Below are 25,131 nucleotides of genomic sequence, written 5' to 3'. Positions count from 1 at the left end.
CTCTCAACATTAGTACATTACTTTGCCATTCTTGTATCTCTTTCCACCATTGATTTTGCCAGCTGTATATGAATATCCATAGGCTGTAACATATGTAAAGTTGATGAATGCTGAAAACGAGCCTTCTTCCAGTCTTCACCTGCAAGTATTAAATCCATTTAGATGAAACGCATTGCTTGCTAATTGCTATAATTAAAATACTGTGAGTATTCAAATAGCATCCCCAAGAAAAGCTGAAGAACCCACTCACAAACCAAAGCAGTCAGAACAATTTGGGTGAGATGTTCTAAGGGCTTTTTAATAGACTTTCTACATTCCTTAACAATACATTGACTTAAGCTCAACTCCACACTAAATGATGCACTTGAATGCAAAAAATTTTTTAAAGTAACCTAGCATTTTATCAACCATAAAACTTAAGTCCAAATGAACTACTACTAAGGCCAACTTCACCCATATTTTACAGCATAGTAAAGATAATAATAATTGTATGTGTTTACGTTGCTCAAAAGCAAAATAAAGAAATAATACACAGACCTACAACCAAAACACAAGCAGGTGTTTCAAGAAAAACTAACAAGGAAATTTCTCAGCTTAACACTAGAAGAGGTGGCTGTTTGTTTGTTTGTTTTTAAACTAATCTGTTTACTTAAATTCTGGATTTTTGTTTGCCTTTTCTCTTCAAAAACATATTTACTAATGACAGAAAGGTGTACTTCAGCAATCCTCTGAGTAAACAGTTTTTCAGTAAACAACTGATTATTAGTTCAAAAGCATTTTAGTAAATATTTAATTAGTAGTTTAAAAGTTTTGTTTTAGTACCTGCTCTTCCAAAAAGAAGTTGCACATTTTTTATTTCCACATCAAACTTGTCATAAGCTTTGTCCATAATCTCTTCTAAGGATGAAAAACTAGAAGCTTCACTACTGCCTTGGTATATGCTGTTCAGCTAGAAAATGTAAGGACAAGATAGGTATAAAACTCATGCAAAATATTAGTTCTAGTGATGGTGAAAAAGATGATTCATGTAACTTCCTGATAGCCAGTTGGATTATTACAGAGAACATACCTTGATTACTTTCACACTTCCCTCACCAAGGCTATTAAATTGTTATTTCTGATGGTGCTATCAAACCATACAATTCATGTAATGTGAAATGAAGTCTTATTATTAAAAGTTCATAGCTGAAGTACAAACAAAATATTTATTAGTCAATTAAAAGTTAAATAATTGCCATTTTTTATTTTCACAGAAGTAACAGAATCAACTTTCAAAATCAAGTAAAAAACATATATCCTCTTATATTAATAAGAGGTACCTCATTCTAAAGATGAACAAAAGGAAAAATAATCACATTTTGCTAAATATATTATTAATTAAAATATTATTATCATGATTTATCAAAAAAGACAATGTTTCTGGGGCAGGTTATACAGCTACATCATAGTCAACCCAACAGCTCCGAACACTGACAGAACTGCTGACTGCAGTTGATTTTTTAAGCACACTAGGTGAGAATACTTTTGCAGATGCACACCTTCACTTTCTGATATTCACAGTTTTACGTGACAGATATGTTGAGAAAAAAAAAAAAAAAAAAAAAACTATTTCCTTCTTCTTCTGTGCTTATGAAAAGAGATCATTCACATACCTGAAATGTACCGAAGTCTAAGATCAGCAAATTTGAATTTTCATGGTAGAAACCTGTCTGTGGAACCACAAGGTAGGAAGGTTTCAGATGAACCTTCAAGTCAAGGACTTTCCTCATTTCAATAATATGAACTAAACCTACAAAACAAAAGAGAAGGGACATTACAACTGAAATGCTACTCACAAGAAAACATCTTTCCAGGTCACGTATGAAGAAATGTTATCTGAAATATAACACATCTTAAATATAGGCTGACTTTTTTAAAGGTTTGTTTTCCACCTAAACCAACTGCTCTCCACTAAAAGAACATCCATTATTCTAAGTTTAAAAAAAAAAAAAAAAAAAAAACAACAAGATAGAAAAGACATCCAGTAATTCTATTTAGCCAGCAATCAAAACACAAAGTTTTGAAAGAAATATTCTATGATATTCAAGGCTTTGCCTCCAGTGAGATGTCCCTTACCTGTAGCAGTTCTTTCCTTGATTTCTTCGAGCTTCATTAACGTGGCTGATGTTAATCTTTCAAGATCCATTCCCTTACTTGTCTGGAAGAATTCTACCATTGCATTTATTGTTCTCTTTTAAAGACAAAGAGACAAGAATTAACAACATGTTTTAACAACATAATGATAAGCAATTCAGAAAAAAACTACAAAATAAATCTTAATCGAGCAAAGAGAATGAAAGCGACAGTTAAAAAAAGAATCACAAAAGAGAGAACAATTTTGATTACTACTTACTGCATCATATTTTATTTCCACAGGCTGTGATTCAATACTAAGACTCTGATCAGCAGTACTATCTTCTGGATTAATATTAAACTCTATTTTCAGTAGAGAAGACTTGCTGTTCCCAATGGAAGCCACAAGAGATGGTATAATGTTTTCCTGTCTCAGGCCGGTAACATACCAGTTTTCAAGCTTTGCTTCCACCCTAAAGACAACAGGTGGGTAATTACTATGTAAATTAGAAACTAGAACAGTTCCATCTATGAGGAACAAGCACTATCAGAAGGTTTTTGATAAAGGAAAATAAGAAATCAAGCTAGTGTCTAACTAGGACTAACAAACCACATGGTTAACTCATTGTAACATGAATAAACTGTGAAGAAATAGGTAGGAGCCATGTTCTTCACAACAAGGGTGATATTTTCCTTTCAACTGCAGTTATTAGAAACAGAATTCTTTTCAGGGTGCTGGGTCTCTCTTGCTGGAATCTCTCTATGGACCACTTCCTGCCAAGTAAACGATATGGCATACATTTATGTAAAATTTGTACAACTTTTCTGGGGTTGTGATCACACCTTTAATAAAACTGTTTTCAGCAGAATATTTCTACAGTTCACAACTCAGCTGGTGATCCTACGCAAGAAGTCAAAAGATAAAGGAACTGCAAATGAAAGTGTGAACAAATGCAGACTCGTTCTCCAGACACTGAAACCATTCTTACATCACTGTGTAACAATAACTTGTGCCCATTACTTCTGGTGTGATTTCTCTCAGAAGAGAAAGGTTTCCGTGTGCTGGCTTATATGTACACACAATACACAGACATGGATTTTTTTTCTGTAGGAAGTAAGCCACCTCACATTCAATAGCTTGGCTGGAACGTGTTAGCTAAACTACTGCACACTGCTTAAATAATTCCCAGACTTAATATACAGCACTTCAACATATAAATTCAACAAACAACTCATTCACATTCACACAGCAACAAATAATATCCTTTTCCTCATTCCACTCAATATTATTCACCAAACTGACAATATCTTCTAATTATTAGAAAGAATGAAACAAAAAAAAAAAAAAAAAAAAATCCATGTAAAAAAATAAATACAATTTTCAAGAAAAAAAAAAGTATAAGAAGTTTGAAAAAAGTAATATTTCTACAAAAGCAAAATATAAATCTAATTACTTAATGGCTTGTGCTCCTGGGCGTTGTGATATTTTTGTACTCAAATCAATTATCTGTACTTTAAGAGTTTCTGCCACATTCTGGTCTTCTTTAATTGTAAGAGAAGTGCTCACCAGCTTCAATGTCACAATATGGGCAATATACTAGCAAAGAGAGAGAAAACTGCAATTAGTCATCTTCATCACAAAATTCTTTTCTGAACTCCTAATTTAAATGAATCTAATGCAATGTGGAGTTATGGCTAAACCAGTAGCCATACATCCACATGCAATAACCTCAGTTTACAGAACTTTCAACCCTCACCAGACATTTCTCTAATATAAAACATGGTATTTCAAGAAATGCTGAGTTAATTTGAATTTTTTTTTCTTCTAAGAACTCACAGGGGTTTTAAACTGTGGAAGCAAGTGTCAAAAATGTATTTTGCCTATGTACCATTTGTGACTGTGTCAATCAGCAAATTAAGAAAAATTGAACCATACTCCATAATCAATTTGAAGCCTGCACATTTCCATGTGGTACTGACAAAAATGAAAGCACCTTTACAGTTCACAGTTCGTCTAAACCAAGAAATCAACCTTTTCCTACACAAGTGCACTGTTTGCACTTTGCATCTTCTTTGTTGGTCACAGATGCTTGCTGCTGCTCTACTCTTCTCAATCTGACAAGCACCTAAGCTCACAGGACTGATTGTACAGAGAATAATACAATGTTGCCACTTAGAATTCTGAGCCTTCCCATGGGAAGCACAATAATAGAAAGATTTGCTTTTAAACCATCCCCTTAAAAGTTGTTTACCTGTTTCGGTAAGGAAAGGTGATAGGAGCTCTCACTATAGCCAATAGCAGTAAAAAGCTTAGCCTTCTCTTCTGGTGTCATTAGTTCATCGATAGCTAATAAATAAATATATACATACATAAATAAAATCCACAAAAGCTTACACTTCAGCTAGCAACTATAACCAATTTCCCTCCCACTAGTTGTCTACTGTACTTGAGTTCTGTTGACACAAAGCTCTATATTATATTGCAGTGAAGTCCACTTTGTAAAATAATAAGCAGCCTTCATATATGGCATTATGTATGTAGCACTAAAATTACCATAATTTACATTACGAAACAATCCACATTTTCCAGCAATGAAAAGAGCTTTGAGGAGTACTATTAGAAGCACTTTCTCTTTTAGATGGAAGATGACCAGAATACAATATTTCAGTCGTCACCTGTAAAACCACAGCTAAAAACTCGATACTCTTCTTAGAAGGTTCTGAAGTATTTAGGGCCATTTCAGAAATACTCCCTATTTTCCAACTCAATCATCAATAACAGTAAATAAAATCACAGAATAGATCACTACTGTGTGGTATTGTCTATTTCATACTCACTTCTGTACAGTAGGAAACATACAGTAAGACATACCGTAACTTGCTTCTTTGTCTTCATTCAACCAAGTACATGGAAACTCTGAAGTTACTATATTACAGCCTACACTTACTTTCAGGAACGGATGATTCTTCATCTTCCTTTTTTCTAGATTCTCTTCTACCCCAGAAACCACTAAACCATCCTCCACTTTTTTTTTCAGCTTCAGTGCCTTTCTTCTTCAGTAGTTTCTGTCCGGATCTTATTGTCTACAAAGCAGACATTAAAATACGTAATTAATTATTATGTATTTTGTTTTCCTGCGAATTATGTGTTTAATAGGCATGAGAGGGACAGCAACATCACCCCTGCAAGAGGGACTATTCTGAGTTTACCTTCAGAATGCTAAGTGTTTTTTACCTCAACTGCAGACCCCACATTTTCCCTAGCATTGTAACAGGCAACTACTTAGTGTCACAAATGATTTCCAAAATAAAACGTAGGTTTCATCTACCTCTTAAAAATTCTATCATAGCTGTTTAATTAAATTTGCTGTCCACAAAAAGGCATCAGAAAGCTTGCCTTCTTTTTTCCCCATTCAGCCATACTCATCACCACAGGTTTTGTCAAGACTCTATAATGACAAAATAATCCTATTTGAAGTGCTACAATATTACTGAACAGAAATAATTTCTTACCTCAGCTTGTGCCTGTTGTCTTGCTAGGACTATATTGAAGACATCAAGCTTTTTTTCTAGGTCCTGTAAAAATATAAGATGAAATCATCTGCTACTCAGTCACATTTAGTAAAGTCTCACTACTACAATTTCTCTACCAATCCTTTCATATTTACTCTCCAACTTCTCTCTAGACATGCTCCTTTCTTTTAATGGGTACATCTGCTTCTGAAGCCTGATGTTAGACAGTATAAGTCTTATCCTTCTGTCTTACACTTCAGTAAAAAACCAAAGTTTATTATCCTACAACCAAGAAATGTTAATTTACACATCTACATTAGAATTCTTTCTTCCCCCACCAGGTTATGTTGGACTTCTGATTAAAACTGTCTTTCTAGAACTCTTGTGCTCTAAGAAAACCATCAATCTTGATGGCTGTCATGCATATTTAAAGAATTATGTAATCAAGGGATCAAAAAATATTTGCCCTTGAGTGAAACACTGCATACCTGAATTTGTCTATGCGTTTCTTCTGACAGTTTGCTCTGTGTCAGTTTGTTCCTGTATGCGTTTCTGTAACTCTTCAGAAGCTGCCTATGTTGTTTTATGTTACTCCACGACCACATACGAGTACATCTTTTGATGTGAACTTCAAGGACGCTGTCACCTGCATACTTCCACCTACAATAAATTCCACATGTGAATAACTTCATATTTCATTTTGTGCCCTGCAACTTAGAAACTGCAGAAGGAGTATTTTATTAATACGCACTTTCTTCATTTAAGCAATTCACTTATAAAATTTTAAACAGTTTCTACTTCACTTCATGAAAAGACTGAAGGCTTATATTCCATGTCTGATGAACTATAAATTCATATTCACTACTGACTTCCACATGTTTACAAATCTGGGCTATAAAAGCATAAAGAACATTTAAGCACTTTGATAAGTAGCATCAATTCATTATTCAGAAAAAGATCCATAAAAAAATGTAATCAGCTCAAAACTAAGAACTAAAATTACAGTTGACACATTTCCCTTGTAATACATGTACTAATTTTTTCTTTAGTTTTTCTAAAATTGTACTCTGACCTTTAGAGAGATCACTGGAGTTTTGTTCAGAGATTCTGGGATCAAAGTTAGCTTTATAAATCATTTTATCACCTGGATCTTTCACATAATCTGCTCTGCAAACTATTTTTACTTGGCTACACAAAGCTACGTTAAGTTTTAATGACACATGCAACCCAGTTTTAAAAGCACATTATCCACAAAGGAGGATGATAAGACTGGAAAGGACTCAACACATCTCGACACATCTCCCAGAGAGCGCATGACTCAATGCAACTTACCACTGCCTGGCATTTTTATGCAGAGGTACATTTGGCCTAAATTTTCTGTACGGTGCATTGCGAACCATGTAATCTATGGACTCCAGAAGGTCAATCATGCTGAGGTACTGAACACAGGAAAACAAGTTCCTTAGCAAAAGTTCGGATTTCATTACATGCAATATTTCCAGTAGAAATATATGTTTGTAAGGCTGCCTTCAGTGCTCCCCGAACTACACAGAAATGTAGGCCTATGCATTTTCATTGCTACTTAAAGTAGACCAACAGCTATACCTATTGCTGTTGGAGAATGCTGCCATCTGAAATTCTGGTTTCCTTGAGAAACAAAACAAGTCTATTTTTCTTACTTCTATTCGCCTGCTCAAAACACAGTCTTGTACTTTCTCAAATCTTATTTTCTTCCTTTGTCAATATAAAATTGCCCCAATATTGGAACTGCATTTGCACTAATAATCTTGGCACTGTTCTCAATACAGACTGCATTTGGGAATTGATGAGAGCTAAAAATACACTTGAACTGTAAATTATAACTGAATAAGCAATAATATTGCTAAGGTGCTATCAAAATGAGTTTCTTTGTACTTCAGTGGGCTTCGTTGCCAAAGCCAGTACACACCATTCATTCCTACTCTTGCTTTTACCCTTCCTTCTCTCCCATTACAGTGCTGGCTTATAGTTTCAGCAGATAAAGTGAGACAAGGGTTAATCATAAGAGATTCCATTTTCTCTATTCCAAGTGCTGTTCTCACAGCTTCTGCAGGTAACAAGGTCAGAAAGCCTGAATCTAATGACGGGGAGCAACTGTTACACAAGGATCACATTTTTTAATCACAATTACTGATACAGCTCCTCATAAACTCTGAAGCAGGTGACAACTGACACCAACCCAACTTACCTGTGGCTTTGTGAGTTCAATAGCAATTCTCTGCACTTCTACATTACAATCAAGCTTGGGAGTTTTCAGTTCTGCTTCTGCATTTGGGTTGATAAAAACTCTTGCAGAGGCTGATACTGGTCTAAAAACTTAAAAAATTAAAAAATTGAGATTAATTTAATACAGGTAGCCATCTTAAAAAATACTTAAGCCCGCTGCCTGATATATCACCTACTCCACATAATATGATATGTACACTCAAGACCCACAGAAACAGTTCAACACAGTAAAGTGCAAGGTTTTGCACTTGGGTCAGAGTAATCCCAGATAAGTATACGGACAGGGAGAAGAACTCCTTGGGAATAGCACTGCGGAGAAGGACCCGAGAGTCCTGGTGGATGAAAAATTGAAAGTGAGCCAGCAGTGTGCTCTTGCAGCTTGGAAGGCCAGTGGTATCTGGGCTCCATCAGAAGAGGGGTGGCCATCAGGGACAGGGAGTGGAATTGTCCCTCCCTACTCTACTCTTGTGAGGTCCCACCTGGAGTACTACATCCAGCTCTGGGGCCCCCAATACAGGAAAGACAGCTGTTGGAGAGGATCCAGAGGAGGGCCACAAAGATGATCAGAGGGCCAGAGCACCTTTCCTACAAACACAGGCTGAGGGAGCTGGGCTTGTTCAGCCTGGAGAAGAGAAGGCTGTGAGGAGACCTCATTACAGCCTTCCAGTACTTAAACAGGGATTATATTAAAAAAGGGGGGGAATCAACTTTTTAGTTGGGTAGACAGTGATAGGACAAGGGATACGATTCCTTTCAACCCACGCCATTCTATGATTCTATGAAACATTTGATTCATACAACAAATGAGATCAGCCCAACAATAGTTAGAAAAAAGAAAAAACCTCTACGATGTAAAATTTCACAAAAGCCTAACATAATGAAGCTAGTATGGATATGCCTGTATGATCAGTTCAGACCAATTAAAACACTCAAAGCAGTGTACGTTCACTCACTCGTAGCTTACTTACTGTACTCGTAGTCTTGAGGCTGGTTATCACCATATGGAATTCCTCTTTTCAGTTGATCCTGTAAAGGAATATGATACTGTCTAGCAATTGCTGAAGGATATTTACTGTTGGTCTACTTAAAATTTAGAAGACATTAGGAATCTAGAGGACAGTTCAACTCCAATAATGTTTCTGCAGGAGTTTCCCCAAACCTTCACCCCAAGTACTTAAAAGTTTTAACACAGCAGACTCAATAGGTTTCTCTCATCAAGTAGAACATTATTACGATTTAATTCAACTTCATTCAGAAATTCACTGAACCTTCATATCTTGCATCAACTAGCGTTCACTAATTTAAAACATTCTAGCAATCGTGTACATGCAGACATGTGGTGTAATAGATGAAGTATTTGTTTTTAAACTCCTTGAAGGTGCAGAGACAATATATTCATAATCTATCCTTCCTCATATTTATCCCATAAGGAAGCCGTTTCAGTCTTCTGATATTCCACAGTTAAGAGAGAAATGAAAGATACAGTGTCAGGAAAGCAGCCTGAGAGGAATGAGCAACTTCATGCTGGAACTGAGTCCTCATTCAAAATGAGGTCTCTTCGCTGCTGCAATTCTTCAGCAGTTTTTTGAAGATGCTATACAAATACCAATTATTTCATCTAGTTTATGGATTGCAATGGCACTATCAGTTAAAACAGGACACACACTTTTAAGCAGCAGTACATACAATGCATTATATGAAGGCAGATGAAGTACTTGTTACTGTCCTATTTTACAAAGACTATCAATATCAAGCAGAGTTTTTACAAGGAAAACATCTTACAGATACAAATCTCTTCCCGTAATTTCTTTTCCTAATTTCTTATTTTAAAATGTTTCGTATTTTACAAAAAAGTACACATGCTAATTAAAGATATTTGCATTTAAATGCATTTTCTGAACTCCAGTAGTGAAAGTAAGCTTTTCAATAAGCTTAAGTGTATAACAGCTAATCTCACAAACAGCCATATGCTTATGTTATTTAAATATGAAGACTGTTGTGTGAAAGTGACAGACTGCTATGGATTACACAGCTTATTTCAACTACGAGGCAGACCAATCAGCTACTGTGCTAAATCTGATTTCTTGATAATACTGCTTACAAGTATGACTGAAATGGCCTATCTAGACGGAAGTCCTAGCATTTCAGGAAACAGGATATACTGCAGACTACATTTAAAATGTATTCTAGTCTCTGTTTCAGAATTTTCTGTACTAAAAAGGACTTCATAAGCAGCTGAGAAGATTTACACAAGCCATCTTACGCCCATGCCAAATTCCACACTTCCCTCATGATGGCTTATTAAGAACTTGTAAGCATCTCTACTAAACTAAAAAGGCATAATGGAAAGCACCCTGAGGAATTTTAGCTGTAAGAGTATGCAGACAGGACAAAGAAACAACATATTCACAGCATCTTATACATGCAGTGAACTTGAATTCCAACTTCTGGAAAATGAGAATTATCCTACAATGGGAACCAGAACCAAAATAGAAGGAGGTCTTGGGTTTCAAGTTCCACATTAACAGAAAGGATTCAGAGTACATTTATTGACTGGCTGGTTTTACCAGTTTTGAAGCATACTTCCTTATTAGCATCAAGTCCATCACGTTAAGTGTATGCTTTGTTAACAAGAGAAAAATAAATAAATGATAACTGTAAAAGACTAGGACTGCAGAAGAAATGGAAACAAGGAATATTGTATGAGGATACACGGAACATTTGTATAACATTTATAAACACAGTGTGTCAATAATGCACTGTATTTTGCACAGACGTACTTATTCAAACCAAAAGTACAATGCAGATAATATACAGCACGTGTTCAGCGTTCTCCACAAAATGAAACAAACACATTTCTGATCAACTAAGAAGAGTAGTCATACGTACAATATTCCAAGCCAACTGACTTGTTTTCATAATCCTTCTAAGCTCACTTTCAAAACGTAAACCATTCATTTACCAGCCAGCAGCTCTCTAGAATACCTAGCTGCTTCTCATTACCTACAAATCAGCTATTTTTTTTAACCACATTTATGTAATAGCAATCTGAAACGAACTTAACAGCAAAGGTACTTTCGCAATCAAGTACTCCTCAGCTGCAGTGCAGAAAGAGGATGTTTGCCCTCAGCTGCAATTTATGTCTATATAATTGCCCTATTAGTAGTGCTATATTCGCAGTTTCTCTTTAGACTAAGTAAAAGTTGTTTTACTTTTATTTAATTGCTGCCTTATCTCATGAGTATTTCCTAGGCTTACAACATTACAATTTGCAGTACACCACTACTCACCTAGCTAACAGCAACTCAGAACACTAACAAATCAGAGAAACTAGACACAGCCTTCGAGTAGCTCATACATGCAAACTGGAGTTTATCCCTCCCCTGTAATTACCATTTTAATTATTTCCAACATCATCTCTGCCACACAGTCTATCTTAATTATGTTTCATTTTCAGAAGTTTTACTCAGTCATTACTCAGTCCTACTGAGTACTTCCTATGTAAAGCTGTGACCCTTTTCAACTTGACAATTGAAGCATGCTCATTTTTCCATATCTGTTTCCCAAAAGAGGGGTGCTACCTTCAGAGAAATACTATATTAATTCCTCTAACTTCCACGTCGGACAGTAGACAGTTACCACCTACAAGGTATAGTTTGCTAAAAGTAAAAAGAATAAATGCTCTTTACTTGATGTTCTTGCTCTTCTCTTTGGCAATGTTCTTTGCTTTACTGACTTGTTCTTCTGTTTGGTTACATCGCATTGGTTAGTTTCACTTACACGGCTTAGGTATCTTGATAATATAAAGTTTCTGCTCAATAAGGTTTAATATTCTGAAATTTTAATAACTCTACATTTGTTTACTATTTCAGCTTTCATTACAGTAGCTAAATAAGACCTCGCATAGCCCAGACATTTAATAAACAGTACTGAGCAAGAGCACACTAAGTCACATGCTAATAGAACTGTCCTTACAAACCCAGTTTCCAACCATCTCCAAGTCTGTAGGAGCTGGTAACACATGGAGCTACCAAAGCATATTAACCATCAATGGCACAATGAATTAACATATGGCCCTGCTATCAGAATAGAGCTGACCAGATGTCTGGGGTTGGGTGCTGCTGAAACTAATAAGACATTGTTTGAAACAGTGTAACAGTCGTGAGATGGAGCACCACTCAACATTCAACTCTACATTACCAGTATCTGTTCATGGGAGCCGTGATAATACATTTTGCTGCGTACATTCCAATAGGCACTGAGGCTGTCCAAGCATAAAAGCTGCAAAGAAAAAAAAAAAGCATTCAACGGATTCCATACTCTGTATTCAATACATTCTATGAATTTAGCTTCCACTTGGAAAAAAAAAAAAGGTTATACAACAAATCTACTATAAGCACTGAGATGCATTTAAATTACTTGCTAAAAAGCATGCTCTTAAAGTGCACACATTCACACGCACTGTTAAAAGGTAATTGGTGTGGGGAGGAGCAAAAGGGCACGCTTCACTGTGAATTCCAAATGTGTTTTACATATAGACTACTATAGGAAATGGCAATTTGACAAAACTGTTTGAAATCATAGTTACTACACAGATTTCTGTCTTGCTGTGTAATGTTGTTTATGAGCAGATCAGTGTTTGCACTGATTGCTTAAACTATGGAGTAGAAAGGTGTGCCTTACTTAAAGCCAGTCTTTTTAGTTCTACTTATTAAAAAATTAAGTAAATACAAGATATTAAGTAAAATACAAGAATTCACAGTTTCTCCAATTTTTCTCTGTACCTGCATACTACATCTCTCCAATAACAGTTGCTAGCTAAAATTTTTAGCCATTTAGGAAAGAAAAACAAAACACATTACCTTGTAAATTACTTTTGTAGCATCACTTAGAATTGAAGGTTTCCAGTTCTCATTTGTTGTCTAAAATTCCAAAGGGACAGAAGTCATTCCGTGATGTACCTTACCTACCACATCTGTGGCTTTATACTATTTTTCCAAGCACAGAATAAATCATTTTGGTGCTACCAGATTACAGAGGTCAACTTCTCTAGATTGCACACACACAAGTCAAAACCCAATTCCAAATTTGTGAGTTACTTTTAGCTCTCAACTCCTTATCCTAGCCATGAAATCCCATGTATTTATGGCAAACAAGTTAGCTGAAATTCTCTCTCCTCTCTTCTCAGGAGGCCTGGCAAAATACCACATTCTTCATCATGATGTAACATCTGCCTTAATTTATCTACTGGACATGGAAACAAGCTTTCCTATGAAATTAAGCACATTCAGTTTTAAAGACCACTTGAACATAAGAAGAAATTGCTTGTCACAAAATAGTATGACGTTCCTCAGTTATCTTCCCTGCTGCTTGTACAAACTTCAAGGACTACTTGCATGGAGCAAAGGCTGTCTTACCCACCATATCCATACAATAATTGCATTCTATTACATGCCTGACTTATGTCTTCTGGTGCCCAATCAAATATAAGTAAATCAAAACCATGAACACATGCATGCACACAAATATTACCAATAAACTAAGCTCGCCCAATGTCATTCCCAAGGAAATTGGACACTGTGGATCTGTGACCTGCAAAATAGAAAAAGAATAGCTATTTGTCCATACTCACCACATACTAAGAATCATGTCATTAAAATTGATTGAAATCTTGAGCTGTTTTCCTTTGCTTAATTTTTAAGCATTCAGTTGGGTCAGTACCATACAGCTGCAGATTAGAGGCTCAGGAATTCAATTCTGAAATTTTCTTTCAGGTTTTTAAACCTTTGTATAGTAAAGAACTGAAGAACTGTCAAGTACCATGTCTCAGTCAACTATAGCACTTTCTGACTTCCGTTCTTCCCACCACTGTAAATACAGTGTCTCTAAAAACAGATCTAGAACAGCTCTGGGTAATGTTTTATGCCCAATGCTTCCTCTCTACATGCAGCTATCTCATCACAAACTGCTTCACTCATATCCAGGAAGCTGGATGGGGATAGAATACTACCTATTACCTATTAGTTATTTAACTTTTTGTTTTCCAACTCATCCTTAAGTTCACAAGTCCCTGCCATTCTGGTCATTACAATGAAAAGTTCTGCATATCAACTGTTTGTACCAATGTATGACAAACTGTCACCACATAAGTTTAGTGAGCAAGGCAGCACCAGGCAATGCAAAATAGAGATTATCTACTTCACATATCCAAAATAACTCTGGCTTTCAGTTGTACCTTAAGTATTTAATTCTAAGATACGCATAAGAAGTCACAGTATTTTTTCAAAATGGTAAATAACAGTTTGTGTCTGTGGACTAGACCATAACGACTGCACTAGAGTCATACAAAATGGAGAAAGCATGTTCCAGGTACTTACATCATCTTCGTATTTAACATGAATGCCCGTGATCTTGACTTGGACATTTTTTATAACTTGAGTTGCAAGTTTTTCCAAGAAAGTATCTTTCTTCTCCTCCTTTGGTTTATCTGGAAAATAAAATAAAGAAATAGCATCAAGTGAAACAATACATATCGAGTTTAGCTACACCAACAGCTATTCCAATGTACACTTAATACTTATTCTAATGTGAATACCTGGTACTTGAGTTTTTAGCTACTTAATTTTTTTCCTTTTCTGTACATCCATATTGTGAAAACATAATATTAGTTTCGTGCACCACAATTGTAAGAAAATTTATGTCTAAGTTTCACTAACAATAGTGCAGCTTACACTAATCTCCAGATCGACTTTTAAGGTATACCTCCCCGCACCCTCCAAGGCAGAAGCCCCTTAGAAGTCCATCAGCAACTAACTAGGAGTTTCAATTAGAAAACAGGTAAGGTGTTATTTAGCACAAAATATCCTAAAATACCCAGGTGAAGATGATGCTTGGATAATAAAGGATCGGTTCATTAGAGCTTTTCACAGGATATTGCCTGATACTGCCTGAGAAGATTAAATAGCTTGAATACAATAAATGAAAATATACTCTGTGAAATATTCTAGTTTTTCAGTAGTAGAGCTGTACTCTGATCATTTAAGCTAAGTTAGTAAATTCAAAATTCAGAAGGACTAAGCACAAGTGTATCTGATCCAATAACCAACAACAAAATGCTCTCTCTACTTTATTTTCTCTTTCAAAAAAGGGAAGGAAAAATAATCAGTGGATGCATATGCAAGACTAGGAGAAACTAATACAAATAGCACGCAAACTATGTAGCGGTTAAAAACAAAATCAAAGTCATGTTTCTTACCCACCTTTTGAGTGATCACGACCTTTAAAGGGTCTCTTAAAATGCTTTTTATACTTTTTACGCTTACGTCCTTTTTTCAGGGCAAGCAATTTTTTTGGGAAAAGCATAAAATTCAAGTTAGCAAAGCAGAAATGCAAGAAAGAAAAGAAAAGACAGCAGAAAGTTTAGCTTGTCAAAACAGAATGCCTTAATAAGCTCTCATTAAAAGAATTAAAGAATTTCATAGCTGTTAAGGAAGCAATCAACTAATCCTCATAACACAGAGCATCATTTTCCATCATTCACATATACATGAATTCACTTTCGTGGAAGCAACTGAAGCACTGCCTTTTCTTTTTCTACTCCATGTCAGTAAAAACTTCAGATTCAGTATACAAACTGCACTGTGATCGAGGGCCATGCCAACTGGAAGTGTAAATGCACGTTTCAAGATCTGTTACACAAGATCCCATGAGTTTAAGGAGTTAGCCATAATCACCAGGCTTCTCAGCAAATACACACTCAAACTTTTTAATGAGTTCATTTCAGATCTCCAATGTACAAAGCAGATCTGAAAACAGAATCATGACTACTTATTAGAACCCTGGTGAATATTTTTTTCTGTAATCCAAGCTTTTATTTCATGACTTCAGGCAAATGCACGTAACAAAACACTTAACAGAATACTCATATGGGAAAAACACTGAAGTCAAAATCCAGATGAGACTTCCATGCAAGTGCATAACTTCCAAGTTAAGATATTCATGATGTACAAGAAAACCCACAGAAGGCTTTTCAGTAAGATTCTCACAACAATCAACAGCAGGATATGAAAGTAATTTAAATGAATGACAGCTGAAACTGAAAAAAAAAATGCATACAGAAATAATAATTCTTTAATAGTTTCATATGAAATTAAATTCTAATATTCACACACAAATTGCAGTCAAAAAAACAAACACAATCACTCCACAAATTAAGCTAATGGTCTGTTTTCCCACATTTCTAAAGAAAACCAGTTTGTTGAGTTGTCTCATTTCTTTCACCCCTCTGGCCATAAGGGGGAAAAGAGCCTAGCAATAGGGCTGCCTGTACTTAACTTTACAAGATATACCACAAGAAGGGTGCATCCTACTAAAGTTGGAAACAAGCACAAAGGCCAGTTTAACTTAGAGGAAGAGCTTTGGTTTTTATGCAGTTTGCGCATTCCTTCAAAGTAAGGAGGAAAAAGTGCCAGCCAAGATTTCAACCTGTCCTGTAAGTAGTTACAAAATGGCCACCCTACAAATAAAAAAATAAGAGGGCTAAGGAGGGAGGAGAAGAAAATCTACACCAGTGTTTTAATGCTGAAGAACGCAATCAGCATTTTATGACACTCTGAATTTGACACAGATGACTTCCTGAACGGTCTCCCAGTCTTCTTGAAGAGCCCCAGTCACTTAAAGCCTCTGCCTGAATCAGTAATCATTAAAATCTTATTGATATGCACATGCTAACCAAACATGCATTGTTTCCTTATTTCCACATTTGGCAGCTTTGGGTTTTGTTGTTGCTCTTGTTTCAAAATATAAGCTGCAATTAACCATGCATACCCACCAGGCTTGGTGTCCTTGTAAATCAGACTCTCCAGCCCATACAGGGAATCCTGTGAATGAGCACCTTGGTCCACATGGCAGCAAATAACCAAAAAATGCATTTTGTTTAAAAGAAGGAAAACAGCCCAATTTCATGTTACATTCAGCTCCTGTAATAACTGAGTTCATAAACCTCGTGTCAAGACAGTATTTACATTGTAGTACCTAACAACCAGAGCTGCTTCAGAAATACCTACCTTCAAAGACTGTCTACAGATGGATATTATGGCATTTTCTTTTTACCTCTATCCAGCAAGAAACAAGTGTTTCAAACTTTGGTCTCCATGTATGAGTTCTGATACTGACAAATTTAAATAGCTTGGAAAATAGAAAGTGTTCTGCTTCTGTTAGCAGATCTTGCTACCACTTCTCTATCACATTACACTAACCACACAGAGACATGACCATTTTGTTCAACATCTGAATAGCATGATCTACTGAATTAAGATTCTGTGCATATTCATGTCAGTTGAGTACTAATAGAAAGAGCAAATAAAGCCAAGAATTCACAGACCTGAAAACATTCCATTCAGTTATTTCCCAGATTTTTACCATCTAAGTGAGTTTAAAAGCTTTTAGAAAGAGCTGAACTTCTTATTAGTTCACAGAACGGCAGAGCAGTTTGGACCCCAAGAACTTTGTATCTAGCAAAGACAGGAGATCTCCTCATACAAGAACTGGACAAGTCATCCTGACCACAATAACCTAGAAGAGAAGGACTGCAATTTAGAATAATCCAGTTTGAATGTTCCTCTAGTTTCTGACTCCTCAGGAGAAAAATTTAGTAACACAGCCTTGCAAAACATGAGTAAAAATCTAATTGTAGCTCTTCATATGACAAGTCAATCTACTGAGGTATCATTTTAAAAAAATTCTTTCCCAATGACTTGCAAACATTGGAGGCATTAAATCTCTTTCAGAAATACTAAGACTTTCCTGCAGATGCACTAACCACTGCACAAAGCTCCAGATCTGCTATTCCTTGAGTGCTGCCCATTAGATTAAACTCTTCTTATATTCTCCCTTCATCCCCATGCTACTGATGCAAAGAATTACAGCTTAGGCACGGCTATAGCAAAGGTCAAAAAACTTCTGTACTCTATGAATATTCCCTTCCTTCTGTAGGAAGTAACAGTTGCAAAATTCATCCACTGAAGTAGCTTAGCTCACAAATAGTTTCTGACATATTAAAGACAATAAATGAAGCAGGGTTCATTTCTGCACTCCATACAGACTGGTAAACCGTTGTATGAAGGACTGCAAACGTGTATTTCAAACTAGGAAAACAAGAATAAGGCAGTAGTGTCCTGAAGCTGGAAAATAAAGCAAGCAGAGAAGCTACAACACAGACTATCTTTCCCTAAATATTCTATGAACAATTTCATTTTCAGGAGCTTTTCCAAGGCCCATGACTTGCAGAATTACCATTTTCACAGAGATGCATCTTATCAACCATTGTACCTCCTATCACACAAAACCTTCAGTAATCAGGTCTTTAACAAGCACAGTTGCCTGTCATCAGTTCAGAGCTTGGTCTCTGTCCAAAGCAGCCTATTTTGTACCATAATTCTAACATAAGTATTTGTTATGATAAAAAATAAAACCAGACTAACCAGTCTGAAATATTCAATTATTTTAACCAATTAGTTCTAAATTCTTAATGGTCTAGATCCAAACTTTTAAGTAAAGTTTGCTGTCTTCACGTTTAACTATTTTCTTGTGTCACATTTCTTTCCTCATCAAGACAGTCCCATTTCTTAAACCAGATCCAACACAGTACCACAGAATGGCTTAGCTCAACAGGGACCTCGCAGATCATCCAGTTCCATCCCCCTTGCTATTGGCAGGGTTGCCAACCACTTGATCAAGCTGCCCAGAATCCCATCCAGCTCAGCCTTGAGTACTTCCAGTGATGGAACACTCACAAGGCAATCTCCAGGCAATCTGTTGCAGCACCTTACCACACTCTGAGTAAAAACATGTAACCTAAATCTCCTCTGCTTTTGGTTAAAGCCATTTCCCCCTTGTCCTGTCACTATCAGACCATGCAAACAGTTGGTCCTCTCCTGCTTGTAAGCTCCTTTCAAGTACTGGAAGGCCACAATGAGGTCTCCCTAGAGCCTTCTCTTCTCCAAGCTAACCAAGTCCAAATCCTTCAACCTTTCCTCTAAGAGGTGTGCTCCAACCCTCTGAACATCTTCATCGCCCTTTTCAAAACCCATTCCAACAGCTCCATATCCCTCCCGTTCCTTCTGCTCACACTCCCTGCTGCTCCTTAATCTCTCTACCCTCTCCTTGAGCTCTGCCACCATCATCATCATATCACCACAGATCATATATCTTTCACCATACAGTAAAAAACAGCAGAAACTGAAGGCATTATTGTTGCTATTTTTTTGTGAAAAGCATTAAACCTTTCCACTTTCCTTTAAATTTCTTTTAAGCAAAGAATGACTTCTCACATGCACCTCTAAAACATCTTTAGAATTTCAGTAATGAATGTTGATTTACACAAACATTTGCCTCATGAGATGCAGCGGCTCTCTTTGGTCCTGTTCCCAAAGAGCTTTATGAAAAAGAAAAAAAACAAAACCATTCCAGATAACTGAATTCTCATTTCCAACAGACAATGAAGTGTTACTCATTTTGTTTACCATTTCTTAGGCATAAACTAGAGAGGAAAGAGCCTTTTTAAAGCACTGTAGTAAGATTAGCTAGACACTTAAAATTTATTAAATCAATTACAAAACATCTTCCTTCATAGCACAGTAAATTCCCAAGTTCCATTGACAGTTTGCATTATTAACTTGTACCTTTTTCAGCTGCTTTCTGCAAGGCTTCCTCAATTCTGGCCAGCTCCTTTTGTTTATTATCTTGCAAGTACTTTTCTTCCTTCTCTGCATCGTATTTAATGCCTGTAAACCAAGTTGGGACAGCATTACCCTACATTGCAAATGATGTAAATGCATAATCAAGCAATGTGCACATTCTGAACATTATGCTGCAAAATGACATTTTAAACAAAGGCTATTCTAGTTGCTGAAACCTCCATCCTGCCTCTGAAAATAGTAGGATACAAAAGCTTCTACCAACATTCAAGCATTGTTTTACAGGAGTACCTTTCCACATATAATGAGGCACGTAAACATGCTTTGCACTGTGTAACACGGTGTGATTTCTGCTACACCTGTACATGATATTCCAGAAAATTTAAAGTTTTCTTATTATAACAAAGCATCTGACATCAGAGAAAGGAAATTAGGTTCTCTGATCTTCTCCCCTCCATAAAAATCAGTTCTAACAGAATTACTGCTATTGACTGTTATTAGTTAGGAGCAGACTGTATCCTGCAACAGCCAAAAGATCTAAACCATGCCAGAAGAGTGGATTCAAGATAGCACACATCAAAGGAATCATGTTTGTTAAACTGAACTTAGAATGCACGGACACAACCAAGACTTTCCATAAAGGCAAGAAGTGCTCTTTTTGCCCACCATTCTTCCACTCACTTCTCTGCATTTGTCTAGAAAGTTCCCTGGTGAACCAAGTGTGAAAAACAGCAGCTTATTTAATGGTACCTTTGGATATTTATCTCTTTGATTATTTCACTGTGCTGAGATTACTTACTTGCTCCAGGAACTATAAGAAGATACAAGCCTTCTAGAGTTGCAACAACTGCTTCACCATACAAATTCTTCCAAGGAATCTTCAGAGTCAGTTTATCTACAAAAAAACAGATAAAAGTTAACTCAAAGAAAAACCTACGCTGTGATTTGTTTGAACATACAGTGAAGGTCATTAGTTCTATTTCTTCATGTTCTAAATGCCTTAGAAGTTGAGGAGAAACTGTGTGAGTATATCTTTTATGAAGCCCTTGGAGTTAAAAATACACACAGAGAAAACGCGAGCAAGAAGTTGCAGTTTTGAGTCCAAAGACTTCAGATCAAAAACTGAGACTGTGATTGGATTGGAATTGAATACATTTATTTCCAAAAAACATTTCATTTGAAAAAGCAACACAGACCTTTAGGGAAAGAATTTTTAACAACCTGTATCTAAGAGCTGCTAAACTCTTGGTACGTCTGCCAATCTTTCAGCAATCATACTTAAGTTCTTCATATTCTTAATCCACCCTTTGAAGAGACACACATTCTAGCTCTACTGAACAGCTCCCTCGATCATCCACGTACCTGTGAAACATTTCAGATACATTTTTCACACTCAGCCTATAATGCCACACAAACAGGATTACCCAGGGAACTTTTTATCACTTATGTAGGGCAGTCACATTAGACATCTGCACTAGTTCAACAGCAAGTACTATTACAGAGACCACCTAAGTAACCTCAATAAAAGAAATTGAAAGGCAAGACTGATCTTGAGGATTGTACTCAAAATTCCATTTTAAGGTTCAGGTTGAAACAAAACAAAACAAAACAAAAATCCTTACCTATCTGGCCAACTTTAACTCTGAAAGGTACATCCAGTTCACTCTGTAAAAGAAAAATAAGCATTAAACAGATTCACGTACTGCAAAGGCAACTTGGTTCGGACAGCAGAATTATTATCCTGATTACTCTTAAAACCGTGCACACAAAATTGAAGTTCCAGAACAGATGCAGTTCTCTGTATGACACAGGTATCATTAATCAGCAATGCTCATGTGAACATGGGAATCCATAAATACAGTCAGGCTTGTAGAAAGCCAAAAAACAAAGGAGTTACACATTTCTAGCAGCTCTTTAATACAAGCATGACAATGCTTTGCAACAAAAGTTACCCAAGAAGTAAAGTTTCATCTACATACGAGAATATAATTTCACTTCTTCGTTCAGTCATTCCACAGGTCTTATCTTTTTGATAATCAGTACAGCACTCAGAACTTCCTAATTTTCCTTCCTTACCTACTCCCTTTCTTACTACCATGTTATAAAGATGTCTTCATCAAGGGCTGTAAGTATAAAGTTATCAGCAAAAGAAGCAGGTAAGACATGAGCAACAAAGAAAAATGAGTGATGTCAAGCAAAAATTTAGCATGTTTTCCCTAATTTTCCTGAGTACAGTGAGAAGCATGCAGAAGTTTGTTGTAAGAATCTTTCAGTAGTACAGCTGTTCTTAGCTCAGGACACAATAACTAACCAAGGATTTTTCAGACAAGAATCAGGGTACTGATTGGAAGCTCTTTCTCGCTTTTTTCCCCCCCTTCACTGTTATTCCCATTTTAACAGGAACATTTAAATAACCATATTACATGGTTAATCAGTACATACAAGTTACATTCAGACTATAAACATCTCAAACATGTCACCCTTGACAGTTTTAGCTGAGAATCAACTTACATAGCCACAAACATAAGCCTTTATTTCATCAACAGATGAAACTTCTCCCGGTGTACCCATACCTAAACACAGCATCACAGTCTCTCAGAGGACTTCAGTTATAACAGTCTGCAGGAGTCAGGCTTTGAAAATCCATTCATTCAACACAAACAGAAAAAAAGAATACACAGATCTGGGCATACCAGTTGTTCCTAATAAGTTGTTCTGAACCATACAACCATCTACTGCTTGGACATACAAGTGATAAATCCTATGGAAGTCCAAACTATGACCTTACGGAAATACGATTATGCAGCAGCAGAAGAAATTCAGTTCTCTAGGTTCTACTGGAAGACTAAAGCAGTAACAGAAATGTACAAACATTTTAGTTTTACTATTTCAAGTTTCAAATATTAGGACAGGTGATATCTATGTAGAATCATAGAATTTTTGAAGTTGGAAAAGACCTCTAAGATCATTTAGCCCAACCATCAACTCATCACCAATACTGCCCACTAAATTGTGTCCCTACCCTTTTCTTGAACACCTTCAGGGATGATGATTCCACCATCGCACTGGGCAGCCTTTCCCAGCACCTAATCACTCCTTCCGAGAAGAAATTTTTCCTAATATCGAATCTGAACTTTCCCTGCCACAACTTCAGGCCATTACCTCTCATCCTGTTGCTGCTATTTGGGATGAGAAGGGGATCCCCATCTTGCTACAAACTCCTTGCAGGCAGTTGTAGACAGCAACCCCTGAGCCTCCTCTTTTTCAGACTGAATCATCCCAATTCCATCTGCAGCTCCCCACAAGACTTGTGCTCCAGAGCCTTTACAGCTTTGCTACCCTTCTCTGGACACACTCCAAAATCTCCACATCTTTCTTGTAGTGAGAGGCCCAAAAACTGAATACAGTGCTTAAGGCACAACCTCACTGCTGCCAAGTACACATGGACTACTACCTCCCAGTCCTGCTGGCTGCACCTCGGCCACCCTGACACAGTGCTGGCTCACATTCAGCTGTCAACCAGTACCCCAATCCTCTTCCTCCATGCAGCTTTCCAGTCACTCTGCCCCAAGCTGTACCCGCACATGGCATTGGTGTAACTGAAATGTAGGACCTGTACTGGGTCTTGTTGAACTTCATCCCATTGGCCTCAACCCATCAATACAGCCTGTTCAGATGCTTCTGGAGGGCCTCCCGACCCTCAGGCAGACTGATATGCAGAAAACATCAGAAACATACTTGAAAACACCATTGGTCATTTCTCAGAAGCACTTTTCTTGGGCACGTACTTATGATACAACCTGTGGACTTTTTTCCCTTTGTTCCAATACCATTAGCAATGTCAGAAGCCGTTAACCAAGTACCACTTTCAGTAACAAGCAAAGAAGGCACACACTGTGAAGAGAGACTACACACAGTAAGCAGACCTGGGGCTTAGCCCTTAGACCCAGATACAGCTTGAGAATTAGTGGAATACTTACTAGTGCATTCTCCTTTATTTGTAAGTTGTCAAGTGCGACATTACCTACGTGGAAGAAAAAAGTTCAGTGATTTCAACATCTATGCACAGCAAGCTGGAACAAGGAAAACAGCCACAGCCTTCCAAATATAAGGTCTAACACTGGGGAGCACAGGCACACGGAGTCACACACGAGGAAAACTGCACATGTAACACCAGAGTGCTTCAACACCACACTTCCTAGGGCTATGTTCTTTACAATATAGGTATGAATCATTCCCCGCCATGGCAACTGCGCAATCGAGCTGAGAAGAAACGCTTCGGCCCTCGAGGCACCCGCGGCCCCCACAAGAGCCGGCCATCAGCGGGCAGCCGCCCCGCCCCAGCGCTAGCCCCCTCAGGGGCACCACCCGCCGCCTGGGGGCGCCAACAGCGCGGGAAGCCGCGGCCCCGTCGACCACCGCCGCCCCTCACGAGGAAGCGACGAGGCCCAGCGCCCGCCGACTGACCGCCCCCCGGGGGGTGGTCCGCTGTCCCTAGCCGACCGACCGCCCCTCCGGGAGCGCCGCGGCCCTCGTAGCGACCGCCCTCCGCGGGGGAGCGAGCAGGAGGTAGGCTCCGCCGCCTCGGGCCGCACACCCGTTCCGCACTGGGGCCGCCAGCCCTCGGGGGACCGGAGCCAGCAAGACCCGCTCCCCGCGAGGAAGCGCCCTCCCCGGTGGCAGCGGCGGCCCCGCTGCGCCACAGAGCCGGGTCGGAACGGGCTCCTTACCCCCCCATATGCCCAGTTTGAGCTGGGATTTGTTCAGGTTCTCCACATAGTCGCCCAGGAAGCGGTTCAGCAGATCCGCCACCACCGACTCCAGCACCATAGCGGAGGCGGGCCCACCGTACCGCCGCCCGCGGCCCACCGTGAGCGGAGAGCGGCGCGGAGGGGAGGGACCAGGGAGGGGCGGTGGGGCGCGGCGCGAGGAAGCGCCGGGCGCGTTCCCGCGGTCAGGTGACGGGGCGGGGCCGCGCAGTGCCACACGCAGAGCCGGGGCCGCGCAGGGGTTGAGGGGACGGCGAAGCGCTCGGGGTGGCTGCGGAGCCGCTGTTTGGGGGACTACGGGCAGGGAGAGGAGCGGCCCCGAGGCGGGAAGCAGCGCGCTGAAGTAGGCGCGGGGAGGGCGAGGGTCGCCTCGCAGCGGTGCTCGCTGATAGTTCTTCCTCTGCACAGAAGAACGTTCGTGTTCAGCCAGCCGCCCGAGTGACTGACAGAAAAGGAGAACGAGGGAGGGGAAATGAGTACTGGCAATACTCAGGCCTCAAGAATACATGAAAATAAGGCAACATGGAGACGATTAGAGACGAGGGAGGCAAATTACAGAATCACCAAGGTTGGAAAAGACCTATAGATCACCCAGTTCAACCATCCACCCATCACCGATAGGTCTCACTAAACCATATCCCTCAACACAGTGTCCAAACATTCCTTGATCACCTCCAGGGTTGGTGACTCTTCCCTGGACAGCCCATTCCAGTGCCTGACCACTCTTTCAGTAGTATTTCCTAACATCCCGCCTGAATCTCCCAGGTGCAGCTTTC

General features: G+C 38.4%; 1 protein-coding gene across 1 annotated transcript in view; it reads right to left on the bottom strand.

The window, feature by feature from the left end:
- Nucleotides 1-24,464, bottom strand: part of VPS13C (vacuolar protein sorting 13 homolog C) — a 79,542-nt gene extending 55,078 nt beyond the window's left edge. The window contains exons 1-22 of the mRNA XM_042876242.1: nt 24,317-24,464; nt 23,567-23,610; nt 21,209-21,251; nt 20,386-20,481; nt 19,572-19,673; nt 14,268-14,377; nt 13,423-13,482; nt 12,753-12,812; nt 12,091-12,171; nt 8,859-8,916; nt 7,853-7,980; nt 6,958-7,064; nt 6,114-6,285; nt 5,626-5,688; nt 5,061-5,196; nt 4,365-4,459; nt 3,567-3,709; nt 2,393-2,585; nt 2,116-2,230; nt 1,653-1,789; nt 823-949; nt 22-139 (exon numbers count right to left, since the gene is read on the bottom strand). Coding sequence (XP_042732176.1) covers nt 22-139; nt 823-949; nt 1,653-1,789; nt 2,116-2,230; nt 2,393-2,585; nt 3,567-3,709; nt 4,365-4,459; nt 5,061-5,196; nt 5,626-5,688; nt 6,114-6,285; nt 6,958-7,064; nt 7,853-7,980; nt 8,859-8,916; nt 12,091-12,171; nt 12,753-12,812; nt 13,423-13,482; nt 14,268-14,377; nt 19,572-19,673; nt 20,386-20,481; nt 21,209-21,251; nt 23,567-23,610; nt 24,317-24,416 — 2,288 coding nt within the window. The 5' untranslated portion in view covers nt 24,417-24,464. The remainder of the gene's footprint in view (nt 1-21; nt 140-822; nt 950-1,652; nt 1,790-2,115; nt 2,231-2,392; nt 2,586-3,566; nt 3,710-4,364; nt 4,460-5,060; nt 5,197-5,625; nt 5,689-6,113; nt 6,286-6,957; nt 7,065-7,852; nt 7,981-8,858; nt 8,917-12,090; nt 12,172-12,752; nt 12,813-13,422; nt 13,483-14,267; nt 14,378-19,571; nt 19,674-20,385; nt 20,482-21,208; nt 21,252-23,566; nt 23,611-24,316) is intronic.
- Between the last annotated feature and the right edge of the window lie 667 nt (nt 24,465-25,131).

This window comes from Lagopus leucura, unplaced genomic scaffold (genome assembly GCF_019238085.1).
Source record: "Lagopus leucura isolate 7727_CA_CO unplaced genomic scaffold, USGS_WTPT01 Super-Scaffold_100015, whole genome shotgun sequence".
Lineage (NCBI taxonomy): Eukaryota > Metazoa > Chordata > Aves > Galliformes > Phasianidae > Lagopus > Lagopus leucura.
Note: the sequence above shows the minus strand (reverse complement) of the source record. Positions and strands in the feature narration are given on the sequence as shown.